The sequence below is a fragment of the Aegilops tauschii genome, chromosome 7, assembly GCF_002575655.3.
Source record: "Aegilops tauschii subsp. strangulata cultivar AL8/78 chromosome 7, Aet v6.0, whole genome shotgun sequence".
Classification (NCBI taxonomy): Eukaryota; Viridiplantae; Streptophyta; class Magnoliopsida; order Poales; family Poaceae; genus Aegilops; species Aegilops tauschii.
In genome coordinates, this window is record NC_053041.3 from 2,182,007 (window position 1) to 2,209,113 (window position 27,107).

A 27,107-nucleotide genomic window follows, 5' to 3' on the forward strand; every position below is an offset into this window, starting at 1 on the left:
CCAGGGCCTCGACGGCTCAAAGTTTACCAATTTAGCGACACGGTAAATATGCACATTATAAAACCCCTTCCACGATAAATAAAGTTAAACATCCGCAACAAAAGCATTTAGAAATTAAAATTCAGTTGGCATGCCACTAGAGGACGATTTCTTTCTAAATTTAAAGTCGCACCATTGGTAATAATCTACCCAATCATCACCATCGTCATCATACATACAAAATAGTCTTTCCAATCAGCAGCATATATATCGGGGGATATTGATAATATCACCCCCAACAACCAACACATCCATGGCCCACCCGGCCTCCCTCATCACCAAACAAAATAAATATACCACCACAAAATTACATGTATCTGTAATTCTGTAATTCTGCTCTTTAGCCTTTTGCATCAACATCTAGAGGAGGACTGCAGTCCCTTCTTGCCTGCTGCTGAAAGCTTCAGAAACTAACATTTCCTGCCTTGCTCAAGGCTGCTATCCTGCATTCTTTTCTACTTTTCTTTGAAAAGCTCATAGCTAGCATCACAATCCACATCATATGAATGAGTGATGCTCCGTCACCAGTATATTCTGTCTATCCCTTCCTTGGGAATTGAGCAGTACCCGTTCCTTTGCTTGTCTAGTTGTGTCACACACACACACACACAAGTCTAGTCTAATGTACTAGTAGTTGACATGCTTTTGCTTGTGGCATACACATGCTGCAGATTCCGCTTGTTCACTCCTGTTTCTCCCTTCACACAAGCATCATAACCGGTGTACATGGCCTAGCAATCTCCTTCCCTTTTCTCCCCTTTCCTACATGGGGAAACAGAGCTATTCTTGCCATCCTTGTGGTCATCAGTCCATCATCGTCACCATCGTCGTGCGAGGAGTGAGATTTGAGCCTGATCTGGCACTGGCGCACTAGTCGAGGTCCCGGTAAGGCGGCTCAAAGTTTACTGATTTAGTGACATGGAAAATACACACACGACGTGCACATGTGACGCATGATTCACGTGGAAAAATAACCTCAATTTGAGGAGTAAAAAAATCAAGGTTGTGGACCGACTGGTCTGGTGCACACACACACACACACACAAAACTTGAGAAGTAAAAAACCCCCGGTTGTGGACCGGCTGGTAAACAAAACTTTATTGTGAGAATGAATTGTACAGGATTCTCTCCGGAACCTCTAGATATTTACAACACATTTATCACATAATTTTAGCTCAATCGAACACGCCTTGCCTACAAAAACAATTCATCTCTCAAAACTGCTATGTGCTGAAGCTGCAGCAGTCCGAACCAATCCTAAAACCACATTTTCTCTTTCTCTCTACAGTTTTCTCTATCATGCCTTTTTTGCATTCCCTTTCATTGCAAAGAAATAAAGCTCTCTTACTTACTTTATAGCAACGGAAATTTTTGCGCACATCCACGGATTGTTTCGATTCCTTCCTTCTTTGATGTATTCAGATTCCAGCAATTTTAAGAATCTACAAATGCGATGGAAGTTGAAAAGAATAAAATAAAAGAGGTGGCAGCTAAAATCCTACCCTGTGGGATGGAATGGAGAAATTCTCGGATGGTGATGTGACTTGCGGGCATTAAAAAGAGCATCTGAGATGATGGTGATTGCTTTACCTTATTGTTGCTTTTTCTACATACACACATAGATAGACTCATAGACAGATAATCGCTTTTGCTTATTGTATCTTCATGTGATAAAAAAGGATAGAATATTCCGGGGGTTGCTGACTAATCCCTCATGATCCCTTGTTAGCTTGATACTCTTTGGTTAGGATAAGTACGACCACCACTTTGTCGTGGCTCGACTGCCTGTTTTTGCAAGCATGGTCTTCGCTTGTATGGCATCTCATATCAAAGTCCGTGCCATGCATGTAGCTGTTGGGATCACGAAAAGTGGTGGCAACGACACTGGATGACTTCGATTTGGTGGTGCATCTCAAGCATCGGTCTTGAGCTCTGAGGTGAAAAACCTGAATTTTGACCTATTGGTTATATTTGGCAGTGGCGATGTTTATTGTGTCGTTACCTTGCCGAAGGCATTGCTCGGACTTGTTCTTCGAGGTGAAAACAAATGATCATATCTGGGGATCCCCATTAGTGACTCTCGCCTCACCGTAGCGGACCTCCGCCCTTCCGTGACCCGGATGCAACACCGAGTCGAGCCCTGGAAGGGCCGGTGGCTCTCGAAGGCGGTGCGGGTAATCCTCATCAACTCCTCGCTGGCTAGCCTTCTCTGGTTCCTCATGAGCTTCTATAGACTCCATGAGACGCTTCACCAGGAGGTGGCCAAATATCAGTCCAGATTTTACTGGGCTGGCGAGGGGGACAAGCAAAAATACCATATGGTGAGCTGGCCGGACATTTGCAAACCCAAGGACCAGGGAGGTCTGGGGATCTTATCCTCCCGTCGCATGAACATTGCTCTCCTGACCCGATGGCTATGGCGTATTGCCAACGGGGAGGGCGGCCTCTGGCTTACCATCATTCAGAATAAATACCTCCGAGGACAACCTCTTGCTTTCTGCCAGCGCTCTGGGGGATCCCAGTTCTGGCAGGCGGTGATTCAGCTCCTCCCCGTGCTCCGGATTGGCACTTCCATCTCGGTGGGTTCCGGGTCCTCGACCCTGTTTTGGTTCGACCGCTGGCTTGGAGATTCCCCTCTGGCCGCCCGCTTCCCGGGCTTATTTGCCATTGCGGCAGATCCCCGAATTTCCGTCGAAGCGGCCCTTATTGACTTAGGGCGCCTCGCCTTTCGGCGCTCCTTTGGCCCCCAGGAGGTTGACGCGTGGGACGCCCTTCTACAGGACATCGCTCTCTTGCCAATGCAGGTAGAGGGCGCCACCGACTCCATGGCGTGGCGTCTGGAGCCCTCGGGATGCTTCTCCACGAAGTCTTTGTATGCTGCCATCGCCCCTTCGCTGGCCCCTGAGCCCTTTAGCCTGATCTGGGACATTCGTCTCCCCCTCAAGATCCGGATATTCCTCTGGCAGTGGATTCGGGGACGTCTCCCCTCTGGGGTGGAAGTCCGCAAGCGCAATGGCCCTGGGGACGGGATGTGTCCCCTGTGTGCCACGGTGGAGGATTCGAACCACATTTTCTTCAACTGCTCCACTGCCCAGTTCCTGTGGTCGTGCTTCCGTGAAACGGTCGGCGGACAGTGGTGCAATTCCAACTTCCCTGACCTACTCGCGGAGATCAATGCCTCCTCCCCGCGTTACCGCCATATTAGATGGTTGTGCATTGAGATCCTTGCATGGACGCTTTGGAATATTCGCAACAAGCTCGTTATTCAGAAAGTTCCTTTGCGACGTGCGACTGACGCGATCTTCAAAATGTGTGGCTATTTGCAGCTTTGGCGGCCGCTTAGCCGCCCCCCGGACCGGAGCACCATCGACACCCTCCTCACCGACCTTCGATCGATGGCCTTCCGCATGGCGCCCCCGCTTCCGCCACCACCGCCGGAACCTGATTAGGCTGGACTCATCCGTGGCGGTTTTCTTGTGTGTGTGTCCTTTTGTTCTTAGGGCTTGTTGAGCTGTGCCCTCAGCATTAACCCCTTTCGTACCGTGCGTTCTGTGCGGCTGTGACTTTGAGTGTGTGTTTGTGTGTGTGTGTGAACTCTGTTGGCTGTTTGATTCGGGCGGTTTGCTTTATCTATAAAGCGGGCCGAAAGCCTTTTTCGGTAAAACAAATGATCAGGCCTTCCATGGTTGAATTCGGCGACAACGGCGCATGAGCGTTGTTCCCTTCCTAAAGGTGTTGCTGTTGGAGAATCCCTCTTGTGGTACTAGTGATTTCACTTGATTGTTGGTGCGAATATGGTTGTTGATGTGGATTGTTTTGATCGTTTCAGAGTTTTTTTTTCTTTTACTCCTTCAAGGCATAACTTCGGTCTTGTTTGACTATGCTAGATGCCGGTGTGATTTTCGTGTGTGTTTGGTGTTGGCTGTGTGCATAATAACTATGCACAGGCCGGGTGTGTTGCTCATTGTTTTTGTATCCCCTTGATGCATCACTTTAAGCGAATAAATCCATTCTTATCACCACTAGCACTTGGGGTTGCTAATGGCGTGTGAACTCTAACCACATATCACCTGGTTGTAGTATTTCCCTCACAGTAGTCGTCGCTAGGTGGTTCATAGGCATGGTTGTAATTTTTATTACCTCTGTTGTTCTTTGTACTGCCATGACTGAAGATGAATAGATTAGCAGTTTCTCAAAAAAAAAAGTAGTATTTCCTCACAAGTTACATAAGTTTGCCTACAAGGACAACTACAGTCGTGCTCTTGTTTAAGAAGATCCACCATCCAGGCAACAATGCTGTCAACATGCAAGTTGCATAAGTTTGCTCCTTGCAATTAGCGTGTTTCTTATTCATCTACACGTCCTTTGAGATACTTACTAGTTAAATATCCTCATCAAAGAAATTTTAAGAATAGAGATTCCGTAGCCATAGGCACGCCACTAGAGGACGATTTCCATCCCTACACATAAATAAATTTAAAGTCGCACAAAAACAAGCAAGGAAAGAGACAGATGGCGACCAGAACCATTCGTAATCTAATCTAATCTAATCATCATCGTCATCTAGTACATACATATAGCAGCATAGTGTCCCCAATCAGCAATCAGATAACATCACCCCACCAACCAACAAAAAGAAGTTGATCTTGTTTGTCCAGCAAAAAGTAAAACAAATCATGCCCGTAACAATTAGGACTCTCTGTATGTATCTAAGTGTAACAACAATTCTGTAGTACATATGGTGTGCAGTCCCTACCTCTACCTGCTGCTAAAATCTTCACATACAGCTTCTTGCTTTTGCTCAAGGCTGAATTGCTTTTGCTGCTGTCTGTCCTGCCTGATACATGATACAGTTAGTTGCATGTCCACACCACTCCTCTTGACCTCTTCCCATCATTTTCTCCTTCCTTTTTCTTTGAAAAGCTCTCACAGTGTCACAATCCACATCATGAATAAATATGGGTGATGCTGCATCACCAGTATCCATATAGATGCTTTTTATCCCTTCACTGGTAAGCACACTACCTGTTCCTTTGCTTGTCTACTTGTGTTACACACACACACACATAAGTCTGGTCCAGTGTACTCCCTCCGTTCGGAATTACTTGTCTCAGAAATGGATGTATCTAAAACTAAAATACGTCTAGATACATCCATTTCTGCGACAAGTAATTCTGAACGGAGGGAGTACTAGTTTAGGACATGCCTTTTGCTTGTGGCATACACATGACATGATGATGATGGGAACGGATGGGAGGAGGACTGGCCTCTACTGTACATGTTGCTGCACATTCTGCTTATTCCTTCTGGATTGCTCCTGTTTTCTTCCCTTTTGTCACACATGAAAGCAACTACAGCATACATGGCCTATGAATTCTCTTTCTTTTCCTACCAGCCTGGGGGGAAACAGAGCTACTTCTCGCCATCCCTGTCGTCATCGGTCCATGACCACCATCGTCATCGTGGTCGTCGCACGAGTTGAGATTCAGCTGGTTGCAGTCACAACTGGTAGATTCTGTACCATCTTCAGATATATATGCACACCACCTGCAGTCACACGACAATCTTCTTGCTTCCCTGTCTTTCTTTCTTCAAGACGTATATAATCTGCTCCTTCATTCAACAAATCAAGCCATCATCACTCGTTTCAGCCTCCATGTTCGCGGGGTATGCAGCATTGCCAGCAGAGGAAGAGCAACATTCAGTTGCTTCATACCACACGGTACCAATTTAGACAGAGCAACGTACTAATCTGTGACACTCTCCAAAGGCCCATATGCAAGGGGCAATTTTTCAAGAAGCTTCCCATCATTTCCTACATAACAACAAACAAATTACTATTATTATAGTATTAAAAAAACAAGAATTCAAGATGGGGCAAGGGTCCCCCCCCCCCCCCCCCCCCCAAATATGGGGGCAAGGCCATGTAGATAAGAGGCAAAACAAGCATGGAGAGGTCGGTTGTCCTATCAACCTGTGCAGGTGCAAAACGAGTTAGCTAGTACTCCCTCCGTCCCAAAATAAGTGCCTCAACTTTGTACTAGCTCTAGTATAAATTTATACTAAGCTCAAGACACTTATTTTGGGACGGAGGGAGTAGATATGAACCGACAAATGCTTCAAAATATAACAAGGCCCTAGCTATAATACAGATTATGCCAGGAGTGTTGCATAATTATGACAGGAAGAGAATAACTTACAGTCTTCTCAACTTCTTCATCCCTTTCCTCCTCAATTGACTCTTGCCTTCTGTCACATACAAGCCCAGAGCCAAAACAAGCATATGAGATAGTCTAGTCAAACTGATCTTACTGATATCATAATTGGGAAGAAATGTATGCATGCAAACCTTCTTCGAAAAGGTCTTTGGACGATATGCTGAAGTACCAGCCTCTGCATTCAGTTTCACATGAAAAACTATGATAAGAGATTTGTAAAAGGGCCAATTCATAGGTACTACAAAATACTGGAAGGAGAATAAAAACTGTTCTAGCAGATCTGGGCCGGCCCTAATATTTTGGAGGCCCTAGTGCGAATTTTATACATTGGCCCTAACGTGTATAAAAGAGTAGAAGTAATACTTTCATCAGTATATATTGCATATCATGAAAATCATTATTAAGTTATAATTATATATATAAAGTAATTTTATTTATCAAATGAGGTCTTAATATACCATGTAACTGTGATTAAATGATACAGATGATGATTATAACATACATATACTCAACCATAAGCAACCATTGAACAAATATATTGTGGTGTCATGCCGGGGAAAGGATCCCCCTAAATATGGGGGGGTAAGCCCCCTCCCGCCCCCTCCCAAAATATATATATATATATATATATATATATATATATATATATATATATATATATATATATATATATATATATATATATATATATATATATATATATATATATGAGCAGCAGGCCAAACCCCATAATTCTAACTTAACTATTCATTCATGATTGATCGAGTTAAATATCCATGAGCAAAGTTATCCTTTGTGTTGACGTGTTTTGTAAAAAAAAAGTAATGTATTCATGCATGTAGATGTAATGAGCCCTTATTTGACATGGGCCCTAGGCCGTCGCACTTCTTGCCATGGCCTAGGGCCGGCCCTGTATGCACTTATCCCTTGCTCCATGATCCAACAAGTCCGTCAGATTCTTCCCTCCTCTGATTGTGGTATCATTATGGCCGGGATTGAGGTGTCACTGTCACTGCAGACCATCTTATAATGTTCTGCAAACCACCTTACAAAGTTCTGCAAACACAAAGTTAACCAAATGGGTTACTGCCTGCAAAGGAACTGGGCATACCTACCAAAAGAGGACATAAAGTTTTGGTTTAAAGTATAAGATACATGCTTTCAGAGTTTGTTTGCATCCACACATGTTTGAACATGAGCGGCCCAATGTGCCACTGTATTTGCATTTGCAATGTCCTGAAAATTTAGGGTTTGAATGATTGTTCCAGTTCCGTACAAGATCATGATTTTTGCAAGAAAAGAACACCAGTAGCTCAGCCTTATGTAAAATTAAGTAATCTGTTGTTGATACGGAAGTGATTCCCATGCCAAACCCGAACTCACTGAGTTTGGGTTTGGCATGGGAGGGTTGGCAGTTTTGCCCATGGGTATGGGTACCCGCAGGTGCCCTACCCGAAAACAGCGGGCATGGGAATGACCTGGTAAGATTTTGTACCCATGGGTAATTGGTATCCCTACCCGCAAAATATATGGGTGGGGCATGGGTATGAAATTGCGCCCATGGGTAACCCAGGATACCCAGAAAAAAATAAAAAATGAAAAGTAACTCCAATGACATGTGGGGTCAGCATCCAACTCCTATGGCTCAACCCTCAACTCTTGTTCCCTAAATCAGGAATAGCTAATAGGCCCGCAGCACTCAGGCATTCCTCCTACGTCCTATGTGACTCCTCAAAACGATGAAATCCCAATTCATCACCAACGGATTCTAGTCCAACTCTCGGACCAAGATCCCTAGTTCCCACCGCCACCTCCCACTGTGTCGGGCTTCCACCAACTGCTTATCGTACTCCCGTGTTGCCTCCAATAGGCCATCCACTGGAGGAGGCCGCGTCGGTGCTAGACTGATTGCCCATCATCAGTTGAATTTTAGACTCATTTCTCTACTTTTTCAAAATGTAAATGCTATATATTGTACCCACTGAATACCCATTGGGTATAGGTTACCCAATGGGTATGGGCATGGGTGTCAATTTATGCCCGTGGATGTAGAAAGTTTCTATGGGTATGGGTTTGGGCAGAAGGGGGCTGTACCCACGCATTGCCATCCCTAAACCCACATGTTTCAAGTTCAATGAGGACAACCTATATCAAACACAAATCTGGCTACAGCTAATTTAACATCTCCTCGATGCCGCACAGTTCGCCCGACAAAAGGAGCATCATGTCAGATCCACTGATTAATTACATCGAAGGATGACTGCTTTCGAGTTTAAACCCTGTCTCGTCACATTTCAACTTCACCGACTAAATTTTCCGGTCTTCTTCCGTAGTTCCACAAGTGAGGCAGTTCACCTCTTATCCAGCCAAGCACAACAATAAGCCCTGGTGTGGAAACAAGCAAATACATGCATCGGTGGCCCTGATCGCAGAAAAGGGAGTAGGCAAAGATGAGGCAGCAAAGGAACAATTTATATGCTTACCTAGGGTGCATGGAACTAGGTACATCAATGCCGGTTGACCATGTCCATCCATTAGGAAGAACACAAGATAGGTAAGGAAAAGGCCTGCAAGGGTAAAAAGAAAATGACGATCTGGGTTCTGCACTACGAAGCAATGAATTGTGTTAACAAACACAAGAATTCGGATTACGCTGCAGTCTGCGGTTTACAGAGTTATACTAAGAAAAATATGTATATCTATTGCCTGAAGACAAAGAAAGACAGTAACTTCCAGGCAGAACAGAACGCAGAACAAGAAAATGGAAACAACCAATCAGTCAGGCAGCCACCACCATGTGCTCCTAGATGCCATAACAATAACAGCAATGCCGGTACTATGTACAGCTTGAATATATTGAGCCCTTTTATAGTGCAGTGCTTGTTAAGCCTCTCGGCTCTAGACTCGGTGCTCATGCCAAAAATTTAGAACTGCGCTAAAAAATAGTTCTGGAGACTATGGCTACTTGTCAAAGTCCACTATTTTGCTAGTACCCAAATAATCAAATATGATGGGCCACTATGAAATTCACAACTAAAATGAACTGTTAAAGAAAATTGCGTAACCAGCCCATGAACATAAGCAATACCACAACAGACACAACATAGAGCGCTAACATCTAACTGATCAACACAAATATAATATAATAGAGAACAAGATGTATCAAATGCTTACCAACAACATATCCCACGGTCAGCCATAGAAAATATCCATTCAAGATACCTTTTTTGCCTGCCCTGTCAAATCTGCGTCATATACCAAAGAGATGATGTATCATTAACAAATGGCATGAACCTCTGAGACAACAGAGTTCTTATTGTGCTAGGAAACATCAAGGGTCCAAACATTCACTATAAAGATGATATGTATCTATGTTTGAGATAAGCAGGAAGAATCGATCTTAGTATCTCCCAAATATTCTACATCTCAACCTATCTTCAGCATGGTAGTTAGTTATCCTGAACAAAGGTTCACAACAAATAGTGTGTGTCTTGGGACCTTCATTGCGTTTAGCACGAATAGTACCAGACTACCAGGCAGTATTTTATTATGTTTCTTCTATGTCTACCCATTAGTGAACTAACGGAGTAACAGATTAGAAGAAAAGCTACAAACATATATTGCAGCATTGCATAGAGTACCTGTAGCTGAATGCAATGAGCTGTCCAGGGTAAATAATATCACCAAAGCATAAAATGGCATAGCCACCCAATGGATCAAAGAAATGAGGTATTCTTAGGAGCATCGGAATCGCTTCCCCTGAGACGCCACCACTTGCAACCTGGGAGCTTTCATAAAATGGTAAGTAACAAAAACCCAATCACAAGAGAATAAGATAGGCTACTAAACATAAGCATTTTCTGGACAATGCATTATTTAACTTCAAATTATAACCACAAAAAATAACATTTCACTACAGTTTAAAGTCTGAACATTTGCCTCCAAAATATATCAGTTTTATACGGGTCATAAGAGAACCAAATTAGATCATAACACTGAATATTTTAACAATTTACTCAGTTTCAAGACAGGCTGCTACCAGTTCTCTCATATTCTAAAGGTATTTAAGAAGGCAACCCTTGTGGATTCTGTCCTGTCCTTCCCTTTATTTTTACAACCTTCCAAATGCCTTTTTTCTGTGAAGAAGCAAGAGTGTTCCTTTTTGGGGGAAATGGTATATCTTATTTTCTAAAAATGGTTTCATCATGCAGTTGCAAGACTACTTTTCTTTTTTGCGAAGAAGCAAGAGTATTCCACTGATTGATTTAACTAGAAAATCTATTGCACAAATTAATGTGTATAACTAAAGCATAGCTGATAGTAAGTCTTGATGTAAATGTAAAGGTAAAGAATGCACTTACTGCAATCATAACACTCTCATGGAATACAAGAGGTGAAATGAAGACCCAGAAGATGTCATACACAAATGCAGCACTAAGAAGAACTGATGCAACCTGCAAAGATACAGTATTAGATACTACTACAAGTAGGATCCGACGACGGTCAGTGGACTACTGCAAATAGACATGCTAATACCCTGATATTAGGTAAGCGCTCTGTCTGAAGCGTGTTTATCATTGTGCAGATACCCTGTCACAAATACAGACTGCATGGTTAATGTATGTATTTTTCGCTGCAAGCTAATTAAACACCATGCCAAAAAAATTAGCATCCCAAGTAACAAATTATAAAAAAAAGGGTAAATAATTGACGTTCTCTACATTACGGAAACTATTCCACAACTTATAATTTAATTCTCAAATAACATGCATCTCTTTGATATAATATCAAGCTTGGAAACTCAATATGTGGTCATCCAAAATCAAACAAATAATACAAGGTGTGAAATGAAGATAATCTTGTCACCTCCCTTGAGTCCTGGGTAGATCAGTTTAAGATTTAGTTCATGGACGAAAATTAACATGTGAAATCTAGGAAACCTAGTGCAAACTTGCATATCTAAACAAAATCAGTTCAGCCCATAGCTAATTTAAATGCATTCATATTAGACAAATCATGCTTACCTTGTCAGGGCTAAAAACTGAATATGGTCAATAATAAGTTGGATTGACATTTGATGTAGTATGATGTGAAAACTTGCATAGAAGGCCAGTTCCGAAATGTACTTTAACTAAAAAAACAGCATCAAATTCTTCTGAAGAGATTGATCTTACTGCAATGTGTAAATTCTAAAACAAACCACAGTTTAGCTTATCCTACTAGGAAAATGGAACCTCGATCCGCACTGAATTTGGACATGCTAGTTTTATGTTCTGGCATTTCAGAAAAACAGTACGTCTATATCACCGTATCATGTGAACTCCAACTTGATCTGTGATAGTAAACACGTTGCATGTTTTCAGTTGCTTCTGAACTAAAGTGGAAAGAATAGAACTAAGGGGGTGTTTGGATGAAGGGTATTTCCCCGTGAAGATTAAAAACATAGCAAGCAAACATAAGAATAAGTTCAACTTACAAGGATGTCTTGACCTATCCAGGCAAACGAAGAATGCCTATAAGCAGCCCATAGAATGGCAAAGACCGTACAGAATGGTACCACTCCAAGAGACAAGGTTAAGACCTCCCCGTACAAGGGCAACTGTACAGTATTATTTCTGCAATCCTTAAAAATCCTGCAAACAAGGCGCACACAAGGCACAGACAATGAGTTAATAATAAAATAAATAGCATTGAAAAACTTGCTTAACGTAAACAATTTCATGCATTACCTAGAGATAATTGTCACCAAGCAAAAATGCATACCCTGCAAGACACAGAACAGAAGCAAACTCACAACCGAATACCGCTCCAAACAAATATAAAAAAAACTAATCAAACACTTCAATAACGAGGCGCCGAGAGAAGTATTTGTACAAATAGGCAGGCCTTGTGATCAAAAGAGCGCAAGATAGGGAATACACGAGGAAATACCTCACTGCCACTAATGCAAAATGTCACAATTAGCAGCCAGGTGATCCAAGAGGACATGAAGTAGAACCGGAGGATAAGGAAAAGTGAAGCTACTACAAGAAGAAGAACAGCTCTCTTGGCGGTGATTTCAATGATTGGTTTATCTTGTCTGTAGTTTGTTCCAGAATTCGGTCCCTGCTGTTAATATGAAACGAAGAAATTCATTAGTCAAAAACATAAACCAAGTGATCAACTGAAAACTACTACTCACTAGCTAGAAACAAATACGATAAAGTGCAATTTTTTTGTTATCTTAAGAATCATTCATAAGTACCAAGAGCGAGGCGCAGGCTATAGTTCCTGCAGCCATTATCCACAAGAAGCATGCTGAAGGGTCCACAACTGGTCGACTTGTCTCGTTAATTGAAGCATCAGTGACACTGCAAACCATCTTATGAAGTTCTGCAAACACAAGGTTAACCAAACAGATTATTGCCTGCAAAAGAACCAGGAATGCCTAGCAAAAATATTGGACAGGAGTACGGGACAGAGATTATATAATTTTTTCAGGTTGTCATTTGAATACCTTCATCGTCAGCAGCCTGTGCAGTGTGCAGTTTCCGCTTTAGCGGTGAGAGCACACTGTCCACGTGTCGCTAAGGCGACAGAATCCGTTAACTGCGACAGCAAGGGGTTGGATTAGACTAGAAGATGCCTGTAGAACCGAGTTGGTTGCCAAGTTATGTCGGATTCGGAGTCGAAGCCAAACCTCTGAGGTTGTATTTGAGCAGCAGTCAAGAGGGTTGGTGAGAGCAGCACATGTTCTCTGAGCCTCGTTGACAGTTGTAGGAAAGGTGGCTCCGAATGTCGCGCTCATTCCAGTAACGGTCGTACCCTGGGTTCCACTCACCCAGCTCTTCACCTTAACCTGGAGAAAACCTGGGAGCATGAGAAAGAATGCGGAGCAGTATCTTGCTTTTATATAAGATCTGTGCCGGACAATATGCATAAACATGCAAAATTTGGTTTGGTTCTGAGTCACGTGCTGCTGATTGCCTACACTCTGAAGTGTAACAATAACCCAGAAATCCCTTTTTTTTAAGCAAGGAGTGGAGAAGCCCCCGGATTCATATTAACAGACACGCCCAGAAATCCTTTCATCTGAGCAAGGTGTAGAAGAGCCCCCGATTTATGTTAACAGAAACGCCCACAAATATTTTAGTGCCCCAACCTATCAGACCAAGTTAATTTGTTTGCTGCTCAAGTAAAGTGTAACAGCGGAAATAATATTTTTCAGGTTGTTGCTGATGAGATCGAGTTGATCTGTTGGTCGCAGCTGTAGAAGAGTAGAGTAGTAGTAGTAGCAGCAGCAGCAGTAGTAGTGCAGAATGGGGATAACTGGCTGCCAAATATATGTACCCCCTCCTAAATCAGCGGCAGTTAATATGGATCGGAGGGAGTAGTTGTTTTATGCTGCTGCCAACCATCAGAAAACACAGTAACATTTCTGCCAAGCTTATTATCAGTAGGAGTAGGGTTCCCATCCCATACTGATAAATAAGCAACTACTGTATGTGTTGGTCTGAACTGAAAGAAAGAAAGAAAGAAAGAAAGAAAGAAAGAAAGAAGGGGAGGAAACATGGGGTTTGCCTAGCGTGGAAGGTGGGTTGGGCATCAATCAATCAAACAAACAGAGCTGATCTTATCTAGCAGGGACGGGTCGCATCGGAAAATTGAGTGGAACCCAACCCCCGAATCGCGGGCAGAGGGGCGGCGAGATGAGAAAAGACACAGGAAAGCAAGCAAAGTTCACAGTGACAGTAGAATGTAAGTTGCCTTGTTGTATGCTGCTAACCATGAGAAAAGACAGACACAGGAAAGGAGCATTGCTGCCGAGTTCACAGGTAGGTTGAGCATCAATCAAACGGAGTTGGCACAGATGGGCATCGATATAACAGAGCTTATCTTATCTAGCAGGATTGTATCTATCTATCTATCTATGCCGAAAACCACCCACATTTTCTCAGCAAAAAAAAAGCACATTTCATTTCATTACATCATTACATCCGAAAACTGAGCAGAGTGCGAGCTAGTAGATCTGACAGAGAATGGAGCCTGTTGGGATGTGAAAAAAAAGAGAGAGGGGATGTTGCTGTGCCTAGCTATAGCTAGCGTGGAAGGCAGGTCGGGCAGGAATCAAGCAGAGTTTTATCTTTATCTTACTCTACTAGGCTGAAACAAAAAAACACATTTTGGATTGGATCCGAGAGGGCCGGGAGATGTTGCAGAGGATGGGGATTGGTTACCGCCTGGAGCTTCTTGTTGGAGCGTCCGGCGAGGATGAGCAGCAGGGCGGCGAGCGCCGGCAGGAGGAGCTGGCGACGGCGGACCGCCATGGCCCTTGACGCCGCTTCCCAGCTGGGGAGGGCTGGAACTGGAAGGAAGAAAGGAAGAGATTTTGGGTTGGGTTTGAGAGGTGAGGGGGTTTATATGGCGTCTTTTCACTGCTTTACGCTTTCTTGCCTGAAAACATGCTTCCTTTCCCCTGCGTTTTCCTCGATTTTTTTTCTGGCCAAACGAAACGAGCTCCTCTTAATCTCATTTTTTTCTCCTATTGATTGATTGATTTTCTTTGTGTCTCATTTGGAGGCCCTGTGCGCAAAATGGGAGGAATTGGATGTAATTTCCATTTTCCGTGTGGCCCTTTCTCCACAGGAGAAGAAACAAACAAAAATCAAAGCATGCAATTGGACAGGACAGAAGAACATGCATGCCTGTTATACGCGTGGGTGAGATATGGATGAAAGGTCGTAATCAGAAACAAATGCATGCATGCTCCACACAAATTTTAGTGATCTAAACGCTCTTATATTATTTTACGGAGGGAGTACAACACAACCAACGGATGTTATAAGTCCGGTCCATGTGCTGGCATGAACACAATTGCTGATCAATGTCCACATGTGAAAATGTTGCGTCCTTATCATGTGCCGGCTCATTTATTTCATTGCCGCCTACCCATGTGCAGTGCAGTGCATTGCCAAGTACTCTCATCTCCCGTGGAGCAGTGCCATATCGTTATCATGGGGATCCATCCCAGCATACCATTGCCAAATTCTGCCCGCTCCGGTGAACATGAACAACGTCTACCAGTTTATAGTCAGTAATAATCTATATGCACTTGTACCGATTCACCAATAATTGCACAAATTTATAGCGAGAAACTTGCTGCTCTATTGGTGCATACCAATGGCATTACATTGACGTCCATGTATGATGCCTAGCTAGATCAGTAAGTAAAATCGGTTGTGATTCAATCGCTCAAGTGGAAAGTTGTGTCCCGACGGTGAAATGGTCGGGCGGCGAGAGGGCGCATGGAGGCCAGGGTGGAGCACCGGCCAATGGTTGATATGCCGACAGTTTCCTATGCCCCCGTCTAGTTTCAACCCCGCTAATTGGAGGCCCTTATCCTTGCCCACCGATGGCAAGGTAGTGGCCATAGCATCTCCGATTGTTTTCTTTGTGTCTCATTTGCAGGATCCTGTGTGTAATATAGGGGGAGTTAGATGCATTTTTTTACTTTTTGTGTGGTCCTTTTACCAAAGGAAAAGAAAAGAATCAAAGCATGCTAGGACGGAAGGGCGTGCTTGTTATATGCAAGGATTAAAAATCGATGAAAAGCCGCATAGCAAAAATATCAGAAACAACGGCATCCTCCATTATGTGTTCATTCATATCTTCGTTGTATCGATCATCCTATTCCCTAGCCCTTACACAACAGAACCAAAAGGATGTTACAAGTTCTATGCATGTGCCGGCATCAACACAATTTTTAATTGACGTGCACATGTGAGAATGTTGCGTCGTTGTCAGTCCTGGCGCATTTATTGGATTGTCACCTACTCATGCGCAATTCCTTGCCAAGTACTCACAGATCTAGTGAACATAAATAGTGTATCCCCGTTTATATGCCGATAATGTATATGCACTTGTACTAATTCACTAAGAATTGTACAAATCTGTAGCGATTAACTTGTGGTTGTATTGCTAACCATCCAACGCGGTCCTCTATCGGCCCGTGGGGCGGTTCCAACATGATTTCTCTCGTAAAACGGAGACAAAAGTGGGGGAGCTTTGCGGGAGTTTGGACACGCGAAACGTATGAATCCGACACCCCAGGCACACCCAAAGACCTTCCTCGACCCCGCGACTCCATCCTCCCCGTTTTCTCTCCTTCCTTCTTTCTCTCTTGCGTTCGCTGATGCTCCACCACCCCGGCCACCACGCCACACCCCTGCCAGAAATCTGTGTCTCCAACACTTCAGCAGGGCTCCCCGTCGGTTCTCCTCCGTCTCCGTTCAACCCTCTGTCCTCCGACTGCGCCGCCGGGTACCATCCTCTACGGAGCCCGACAACTGTTCGATGAATCGCCATCGCTGAAAATAGTTGTCCCTTCTTTTTAGCAATGGACTCCGATTTGGAGTACATATACGAGCAGTATGTTGAGTTGTCCGACTGCTCGACGACCACATTTGAGGACTTTATTCAAATGCATCAACAAATTCGGCATCGACCAACTCACGAGAAGCTGAAGGAAGATCTGATTGAGCATCAGTGGACGATGAAAGGGGACAACAATGTTGGGATGTAATATTTGAATTTTTAAAAAAATTGAACTAGTGCTGCATGCAGGTATTTGAATGTCTGTATCCTTTGCATGCGGCTACTTGATTGTGCGAACTAGGAAAAAACCCGAAAGGCCGGATGTATGCGTTTATGGTTGGATGACGTCCTCCCACATCTGTGTCCGCGGACTGGTCCCCCTGCCCGCGGACGGATGCGGGAGGAAATTTGTGGGTTACCGTTGGAGATGCCCTTAACCTCTCCGTTAAATGAACTTAATATTGTTAACTCATTTTGCAAGCCCTGCCAAACAAAAAATTGGATTAAACTAACCTTATAGGGTTAAGAAGTATTAAGGTTAACTAACCGAATTGACTTAACATGCAACCAAAGGGGGCCTTACTGACCACTAAGGTCAAGTATACGTTGTCAAATCGATGAAAGCACATTTACTGCTACTCACAAGAGAAAAAATTATCACAAAACTAGATGGACTAAAATTCTTATTCCATATTCAACTTGCTCAAGATAATGTGTACATCATTTTCTATGTTATTCCTGGAATGGGGGAACTGGGGTGCAACAACATTTCATTTCATCTCCCGGTGCTAATGAGCAGTAAGCTGAATAAGGATCGAGACCATATTCTTTGCACATATTCTTGCATCCAGTGATTGTGCAATCCTTAATTTTATTACACTGTATGTCGTGCTCTCCAACTACAAAAAATATAACCATTATTTAGAACACACAAATTGAACTACATTTATGTATGTATGTATCCAACAATAAATAAATATGTATGTATACATACATACATACATACATACATACATACATAATGTATATAGACCTGCTGTTTATAAAAAAAATTAATCAGAAAGGGAAGAGCTTACATGCATCACATGATGAGAAAACATTGGAGAAAATCATAAGACCCATGAATACAAGGGCCATGGAGTGTACAACCCTCAGCTTGTTCTTGGGAAGTGCCATCACAAGGAAACTGTTACAAAATGATCCAATTTGTTGATGCCTGTTATATTATCTGTACTATTTATAAAGGGCACTCGTGGTAGCAGAAATATACAATATCAACCATTTATTCTATTTTATGCTTGCTTCAAGAGTATCTTTCCATCTTAACAACCTTCTAATTTTTAGACTAATTAATTTTATTATGATCCGATTGGATTGCATACATTAATTTTCTCCTTCAATTCCGCACGCGATGTGTGGATTTTTTTAGTCCAGTTTTTTTCTTTTTCGATTCGATTCGATTGCATACCATAATTTCTTTCTTCAATTTTTGGGCTGATGAATTTTGTTTGGATCTGATTGGATTGCGAACTTTAATTTGCTCATTCAATTCTGCCCGACTGATTTGTGGATTTGTTTAGGATATTTAGTTTTGTTCTGACCCAATTGGATTGCATACCTTAATTTGGTTCTTAAGTTTTTAGGCTAACTAATTTTGTCCCGCTTAGATTGGATTGTATACCTTAATTTGCTCCTTTTCCGCCTACACGCGAGCCAACCTCTCGCTGGATGGTTCATCTTCTTGGATTTATTTCATGCTTTTGGTGATGTTTGTTCAATGGGAGGAGACGTTCTCATCCACTATGCGGTGCCTGTGGGGACTTCATCAATGTCAAGATGATATATCGGCTCAGTTTCTCAGAGGTGGTATGATGTATGTGCATTCATAAGGGTGAGTGGATGCTCGTGTATGTGAGTGACTTTCGATTATACTATGTTCAAGAAAAAAAATCTGCCTGCATGACTTGTGGATTTGTTTAGGCTAATTAATTTGGAATCCAATACGGATCGAACAAATCATTCCCTATAGCGATATGATCGATCGAACACATATGTTCGCGCTACAAAATCAGTCCCTAGCAAACGATTTTTGGTGGTCACTATTTGCGCTGGCCTACCTGGCACAGATCCCGTTGGTCCAAACAGAAAAAAGGCCATGCACAACCCAGTTGCCTAGTGTTGCACTAAATAATGTTCCAAATAAAGAAAAAAGATAGAAAAAGAACTTACAATGGTTTTTTTCCGAAGAATAATTAAATTTGACATATAAACCCAATAATTTTTTTCCGATTTGTCGTGGTAAAAAAAGAAATTTTGGATGGTTTAAATTTTTCCATATGCGAAGATAAAAAAATTCATAGTATTGACTAGTTACGTAAAAAACAAATACCAAAAATCATGTTTTGGTAGAATAGTGCTTTGAAATTGACATGTGACCGTTAGAAAAATAATATGAAAGTTTCTATGTGTGTGACACGGAAATCTTATAGTTTCCAAGAGAGCGTTATTTTTTTTAAACAACTTGCCATATTTAAAGAAAGAGTGTTTTGAAAGACCTAAACTTGCCATCTTTAGAAACAATTTTTTAATCAATTTGCCATGTGAAGATGAGAAAAAGAAATCATTGAAAACTGATTTTACAAAGTGTAGGTTTGCATGGCAACATGTTTTAACTTTTTGCTATGGCAAAAAATGTGGTCGTGGCATGGAAAAAGTTGTAATGCTGACATGGAAAAAGCTATGTTGGTGACATGGTAAAAGATATAAACACTTTTGCCATGGCAATATAATTTTTACATTTGGATTTTACTTTTTAAAATTTCCTAAGAAATTTGTCATGTGGTTTTGTCAAAATTTTCCATGTCATTTTACAAAAATTGCCATCTAACTACTTTGCCGTTTACCATGAGAGAAAAAATCATGGCAAAAATGATTTTAAAAAGAGTGTTGGTTACATGGCAAAAGTGTTAAACTTTTTTCCATGGTGAAGAGTTTAACGAGTTTGCCGTGGTAATTTTTTTAATTTATGGCATGTCAAAATTTGAATTGATGACATGGAAAATTTATATTAGAGACATGGCAAAAGTTTTAAACACTTCTGCTATGGCAAAAAGTAAAATAAGCATATAAAAGTTGATATGGTTTGATGGAATTATTTGCCAAGTTTTATGACCCTAGATATGCTTCTTCAAATTGATTGTCAACCTTGTGATTCAAAATGTTTTTTAAAAAAGCATGGCAAATTTGTGTAAGTAACCATGAAAAAACATTCTTCAAATTGCTATGGAAAACACAGAACAAAGGTTGCCATCATGGCAACATATGCTTTTGGTTGCCATGTCAACACATATTTAAAATAAAATTCCTAGCTTTTAACAAACGTTATAGACCCCATGATGTATAATGCCATGCTAAACGATCTCTAATCCAAGGTAATTTTCCATGGTATATGAAAATTAAGCGATATCTAATTCATGAGAAGTGTAGAAAAAAATGGTATGCATGAAAGACCATATGTCATGGCAAATTTAGAGACCTCTAAATTAGATATCTCTAATACATGGAAAATTTATAGAACATAGTGAATTGGCAATAGCTGCTATTAACAAAAGACCACAAATATTTATTAAACAAAAATTCACCATCCAAAAAATGTCACTTTTTATATGAGCATAGTCGTAACAGGCTATAGTTTTGTATGAATAAATGTGTTTAAAGTATAAGTTTATTTTCTTGTTGAAATATTCCCAAAGTTCTAGAGATATTATTCATTACTGATGCATTTTTTTGCATTATAAGTCAAAATCAGAACTTATTATTGTAGGCCTCTTCAACTATAATTTGTTCATGAATAGAGAGAAAAAATTAAACAATGCTGAAATGATCCGCTAACATTTATATGTGGAAAGTTAACTCGAAGCCGTGAAACTATTGTAGGAGATATGCCCTAGAGGCAATAATAAATGATATTATTTATCTCCGAGTTCATAATTATGTTTATGTTCCATGCTATAACTGCTATGGTTCTCGAGTCTACAATAACCACGAGGCTCGGAGGAAGACTCATATGCACGTGTGGAATAATAAACGGTAAAATGTATTCCTAGTCTAGCCTCTAAGACTAGCTCAAGTGTTGCATGATGGTTATGTTTTCCTGATCATGGGCATGTCTATGTCAGCAACCTTGAGGGCATAATGTTAAGAGAACATTTGTGTTGAATCGACCCGGCATGATGTTATGCTATGAGATTCATTCGTCACAAGTTTATTGGTACATAACACAGAGATGGTTAACGTTTGCATGATTCCTTAGACCATGAGAGTATCGAGTTTCTTCATGCTTGCTTCATGAACTTTGGGGTTCGTTAAACGTCATCCGTAAATGGGTGGCTATTACGGCAGCTTACGGGTTCATGGAAAAGTGTGTCAAGTAACTTGATAGCTCAAGATTGGGATTTGCTCCTCCGACGATGGAGAGATATCTCTGGGCCCTCTCGGTGTTACGGTATCCATCATCGTCTGGCCAGACACTTTGTGATTTGATCACGGGGATGCCGGAACACGATAACGAGAAAAGAGAACAATACCGGTAACGAGGTAACTAGCATAGTGGACAAGTTGTTGATCCACGGGAATGCCAACATGTCTCACCTCGGGTATTTGTAACATATCGCGAAGCAACAGGAATAGCACACGGCAACTGGAGGTTCACTCGAATATTTATTCGTGTGGGTATAGGGGTCAATATGGGTGTCCACGGCTCCGATGTTGATCATTGATCGGAAGGGGTTCCGGGTCATGTCTATACTTCACCGAACCTATAGGGTCACACGCTTAAGGGTCATCTATCTGCTGAATACTAGACAGGGAGTCTGAGAGAAAATCACCGAAAAAGTTTCGGACACCGAAAAGTTTCGGATAGCGGAATCGTACCGCAGAGAGAGGTCATCGGATAAGTTTTGATGATACCGAAAAGTTGTTTCGGGATACACCATTAAGTCAAATTGGTTTCGGCACATGCCTGATAATTCTTGGAGGATGCCAGAATCATTCTGGAAGCTTTTTGGAATTTTCTGAGATAAAAACCGGAAATGTTCCGGAGCTGCCGGAGCCACTTCAGATGCGTTTCGCAGATGAAAATCACTAAAACCGGAATTGTTTCGGAACGCGTTGAAAATCATTTGAGTGGGTACTGGAAATGTTCTTAGCCCACATAAATATTTTCAGTTCGATCAGACGCTGAAAAATGTCGTCGTGAATAGTGAAAATCAGCTTTATGGTTACTTTATGGAAAGCCACCTTTTGGGGCTTTGCTCCAAAAGATCTTGGGGATGACATGGATGGATAGGAGCCATTTTTTGGGCCCCTCATGGGGGTGTGGCCGGCCACATGGGGTATCCCCCCTTGGGGACCCTCTTGTTCCTTGGTTTCACTCCTAGGTCCTTGTGGAAGGACTTCATTCATGTGCATTTTGGGTTTTTTGTGAAACTACCCTACCCCCTTGGGATTTCCTATAAATAGAGGTGGAGGGGCAGCCCTCCACACTCATCCCTTGCTCTCATACACATGCCATGCATTATCTGGCTTCTTCTCTCCCTCCCACGAAAAGAGTTTCGTAGAGCCGTAAGGCTGTCTGGGTTCCGGCAGGAACTAGTTCTGGACGGCGAAGCCCTGCCGGATAGATGACACCGTATGTGTGCAAATCTGTAGAGAGATCGTAGTTTCGGTCTTAGTTCGTGAGTGCCTCCCGAAGGGCTGTCCGTGTGACCGTCCGAGTTTCGAAGGTCCTCCCGAAGGGCTGTCCGAGTGACCGTTCGAGTTTCGAAGGTCCTCCCGAAGGGCTGTCCGCGACACCGTCCGGGGGGCTGTTCGACCGCCTCCTGGAGGGCTGTCTGAGGAGCAGATGAGGGTATACATCCTCGCGGTTGGGAGGTTGTAAATCCTAGCTGCGGGGATCTGCACCGCCGATCGTCATCGACTCTACTTCCCGCTGCGCTACGAGTCGGTAACGAAAAAGATCAAACCATGTATGCAGTCTCCATAGTGGTCCTGGGCTGGTGCGTAGGTCGGAAATTTTTTGTTTTCTGCTGCGTTCCCCTACAGTGGCATCAAGAGCCGTGCTATGCGTAGATGCAGGTTTCGATCTAGAATACATAGAGATGTATGGGTATTGCATAATATAATTAGGTAGTAGATGAGATCTATTGCTGAAAATTATTTATGCGGGTGACAGATGAAATCTGTTACCCGACGTTCTTGTTGCTTCCCTAGAATTTGCGTTTGCTCAATCTCGAGACAGCATGGTGGAATTTGACAAAGTTCTGGCAATCCGTGATCCTGATTGATCATGGAAGTGCTATCAGTTCTTTGGGTTCTGACGTAGTCAAAAGAAAGATGAAATTCGCAGATGAAAGGGCATTGCAGATATGATCTGCACGAAGGTCATGCGTATGATGAAGTTTAGTATGGGGCTCGAGATTTAATTATCTCAGGTTTCATACACCCCGAGATGTTAATCTAGCAACTTGAATAATCATACTTGATGATAAAACGTTGGTAGCTGCGGTTTAAGTCAAAACCTTAGAAGCCACGTAAAATAATTTTTTGCATAAACCGATTAGAGGCGTCTAACTTGGTTTTGCAGGATGTGCATGTGATGTGGTATAGCAGTGCTCATACTAATTCGATTATGTATGAGATGACTATATGATGTAATTTGATTAACATGACCTGCGTGTCATGATTCGACATGATGGCTGGAGCCATATGATTGCATTTTAATGACCTGCGTGTCAACCTTGTTGTAATGCATTATTTTGTTAGCTATAGAGATAACGATATTATCTGGTGCATCGACAAGGTGGTGGCAATCTTCGTGAAGGTGACCACCGACGCGAATGCCGAAGACGAAGAAATGAAATACTTCTCCGTCAGAAAGGGCTATACCATATCATGCTATTATGAATTGCCTGAGATGTTTATCCCTTATGATGCACCCTTCTTGATTGCGCGGTAGTCGCTTTTATTAGGGTGATCTCTCACTTAAAATATCAAGTAGTTAGTGTTCTCCCAAGTGTAGCACCGTCACGGCACCTATCATTTCGGGGTGCGCCATGGATGCATGGGTACGAACGATTAGAGAAGTGTGAGGCGGGTGAGGTCAGACCTCGCAGCAAGATCACTTGGTTGTCTTGACGTTCATGGCAGGATCGTCCTGAGCTCGGAACACACGCATCGAAAGATGAGCAAGAGTCACATAGAGATGTGATCGGCAAGTTGGCCTACCGATTAAAATTCCCGTTATGAGATGATGATTCTATGGCGATGAATTGAAGTCTGGATCTTGTATCACTCAAAATTAATTGTGAGAGATATCGATTTGAGTGGGAGCGCACTGTTGAATTAACATGTTTAATTCTCAGTGCAATTAATTATGAACACTGTCTAAGTGTTTCTTGCAAAATAGTTGTAGAATAATGGCTCGCGTTTCCACCTTCCCTATTAAAATTGAATAACTGTTAAATATCTGGTTAAAACTTTACGATTGGTAACGTAATATGAGGATTGTCCTCAAAAGTGCCGAGAAGGACTTTGTCCTATCGCATGCTTTCCGTATCCTCTCGCTAAAGCTATGGATCATGTGACTCTCGTCCTTCGATCCAAAAGCTATAATTCCGTTTCAGTCAAGTGCAATATGTTTGCTTCCATGAAACCCAAACTTCGAAACTTGGGATAGTTATATGATATTCATGGAACTGAAAATTATTTTCAGATACAAACAAAGCAATGTTTGTTTGCAAGTATTAGTAAAAGTGTTTACTATGCATTTGACTGTTGGGAAAGGGATCCAGAAGAACGCCTGTCATATAATGAAAGGTGAATAAAACAACAACTTAAAGAGAAAGGAAGTGTCCAAAGGGTGTTAGTATAATTTCCACACCTAGGAAGTCCGGGGCTAATGCCACTCTTAAGTTGGGTGCTTCTTCTGAGAGTAGAAGAAATACTAAAAGTTAAACTGTTAGAAGTATAAAGGCAAAAGGGAAGAAGACAGGAATATCCAGCTCATGTATGAATGTCATACAAGTTTTTGATGTATAGAAGGCTGGTCAAAGATATAGTTCTTGCGAATTATGGTTAAACATGTTAATCACTAATTCTTGGGTATTGTGAGTTCATCACAAAATTGCCCGCTCGATTGCATTCTGTTGCAACTCGATGTAAGAACTACTATGGCCTGAAAGACTAGCTAGAAATGAGGTTAAGGTATACACAGGGAACATAGTAAATGTTACTATACCTTCCATCGATGTATTGCCGTCTGTATTTATTTTCATAATTCATTTAGAGTTTTACAAACTCTATCCCATTGCATAAGGTATCTTGCAAGAAGGTTGTTCATAAGAGAACTTTTTATGTTCGATGTTATGAATAACACAAGGGCCATACTTTCATTATGAATGAGATGTATGTTATGAATATTGATAATAATACAATACCTCTGGGTTTACTTTCATAATTCATTTTAGAGTTTCATACACGCTAGCCCATTGCACAATGTTTGTTGCAAAAGAGTTGTTCATAAAAACAACAATTGTTGTTAACTATTATGAATAACATGAAGGTCCATGCTTCCATCCAAGATGGCATGTATGTTATGAATATTGATGGAAATATGATACATCCATAACACTGACGCTAAATGTCGCAAGACTAAAAGAATACCACACAAGTGTGGCACTACATTTGGTCACATTGGAGAAACCCGCATGGAAAATTCCATTATGATGGATTTTGAAGTCTTTTTGATTTTGAATCATCTGACACTTGCAACTTTCCTCCGAAAAGTGAAGTGACTAAAATACCGTTCACAGGCCATAAGGAACGAACAAAAAACTTATTAGTGATCATACATTTGATGTGTGTAGTCCGATAAGTGTTGTTAGTAGTGGATTTATTTATCTTCAGAAATGACTCAAGTAGATATATGGATATTTACTTGATGAGACGTAAGTCTGGATCTTTTGAAATCATTCAAAAGGTTTTCAAAAATGAAGTAGAAGTTATTGTAACAAGAAAATTATGTTTCTGCAATTTGATTGCACAAAGGAATATTTGAGTTACATGTTTAGCGGATGTCTGATGAGTTGTGAAAGGGGTTTCATAACTTGCACCTCCCGGAACACCACTGCAAGTGGAAAGTCTATGGAGATGTAATCAAACCATTTATGACATGGTAAGGTCAAAGATGACATAAATAAATTTGCCATTATCCCTTTTAAAGTGATGCTTTAAAGACTGCGGCTTTTACACTGAAAAGAGCTACATCGGGTCTGTTGAAATGAAGCCATGGTATGCTACGCCCAACCATGTTATATCTTTTCTTAACATTTGGAATATGGGGCTTGTGTAAAAGGTTACAAACCTATTCCAAATCAGACAAGTGCTACTTTGTAGGTTATACCAAAATGTTGGGTATTCCTCCCTCACTATACCGAGGCAAATAGTTTTGCCGCGAAACGGTGTGCTCTTAAAGAGAATGGTTCTTTCAAAAAGGTGAGTGGGAGAATAGTGCAACTCGACGAGATAAACAGTATCTACGTCATCAGATCAAAGGAAAGAGACCTTGGAAGTAATTCCAGAGTTTCCTACTGCGACTGATACGGAAGTCTCTACAATAAAATGTATGAACTTCGGTCGAACTTGCAGCTGAACCACGTAGGCAAGGCTCGTGCAAACCTCTGAGGTGCGCAAACGAGATATTGTTGTTAGACAACATTATACCTACGATACACAAGGAAGCGTTGATGGGCCCTGACTCCGGAATTGGCTAAATGCCAATACAACCCGAATTAGTTTTCATATAAGTGATTCAAGATTTAAACCTTGATACACCTTTCGGAAGACTTAGAGTCTAACGAATATTTATGGAACTTAAAAATGATACGGATAAAAATGTTTTATCCATAAAGCTCGACTTGTTGAAATAACAAGTTCAAGAGTTGACTACGATGAGGTTGTTTTCATCGTAGCGATGCTTAAAGTCGGTTCGGGTTGAACTAGCAATTAATACATATTTCAATCATGAGATATGAAACATGGATGATAAAAGGATTTCCATCTGATGGAAATGAAAGCTAGGACTTGTATATGATACAGTCCAAAGTAATTTGTCGATCCAGAGGATGCTAGTAGGTATGCAAACTTCAGAGTTCTAGCAATGGACAGAAGAGAGCAAAATGGAGTTGGAATCTTCGTGTTTTGATGAAATGGTCAAAGGGGTTTTGACTTCATCAATGGGTAACGAAGATGCTTGTAATTCAAGAAAGTAAGTGGGAGCGTAATAATATTTCTAAAAACCTTATGTGCTTGGCACATTGGTAATTGGAAATAAATTTCTTGACACGAATTAGGACTTCATTTGAAAATAGTTTTTCGATGAAGTGCTTAGGCTAAATAGCCTCAATATTAGGCATGATGATCTATGGAGATAGATTTACC

At 41.6% G+C, this 27,107-nt stretch overlaps 1 protein-coding gene and 2 long non-coding RNA genes across 3 annotated transcripts; 1 reads left to right on the top strand and 2 right to left on the bottom strand.

The window, feature by feature from the left end:
• Positions 1-3,901, top strand: LOC141027678 (uncharacterized). Its single transcript, XR_012189381.1, has 2 exons — positions 1-924; positions 3,366-3,901. It is a non-coding gene; the product is annotated as an uncharacterized lncRNA (long non-coding RNA).
• A 651-nt stretch (positions 3,902-4,552) lies between these two features.
• Positions 4,553-12,765, bottom strand: LOC109765231 (signal peptide peptidase-like 2). Its single transcript, XM_045231183.2, has 14 exons — positions 12,754-12,765; positions 12,502-12,629; positions 12,189-12,365; positions 11,987-12,021; positions 11,734-11,890; positions 10,794-10,847; positions 10,619-10,711; positions 9,899-10,038; positions 9,432-9,502; positions 8,741-8,824; positions 8,506-8,642; positions 6,389-7,313; positions 6,240-6,288; positions 4,553-5,854 (listed from the first exon to the last, which is right to left on the bottom strand). Exons 2-11 carry the CDS (start codon positions 12,616-12,618, stop codon positions 8,545-8,547), a joined length of 1,026 nt encoding a protein of 341 aa, XP_045087118.1. The 5' UTR covers positions 12,619-12,629; positions 12,754-12,765; the 3' UTR covers positions 4,553-5,854; positions 6,240-6,288; positions 6,389-7,313; positions 8,506-8,544.
• Positions 12,766-17,264: 4,499 nt separating this feature from the next.
• On the bottom strand, positions 17,265-17,802 carry LOC120969305 (uncharacterized). Its single transcript, XR_005763356.2, has 2 exons — positions 17,687-17,802; positions 17,265-17,509 (listed from the first exon to the last, which is right to left on the bottom strand). It is a non-coding gene; the product is annotated as an uncharacterized lncRNA (long non-coding RNA).
• Between the last annotated feature and the right edge of the window lie 9,305 nt (positions 17,803-27,107).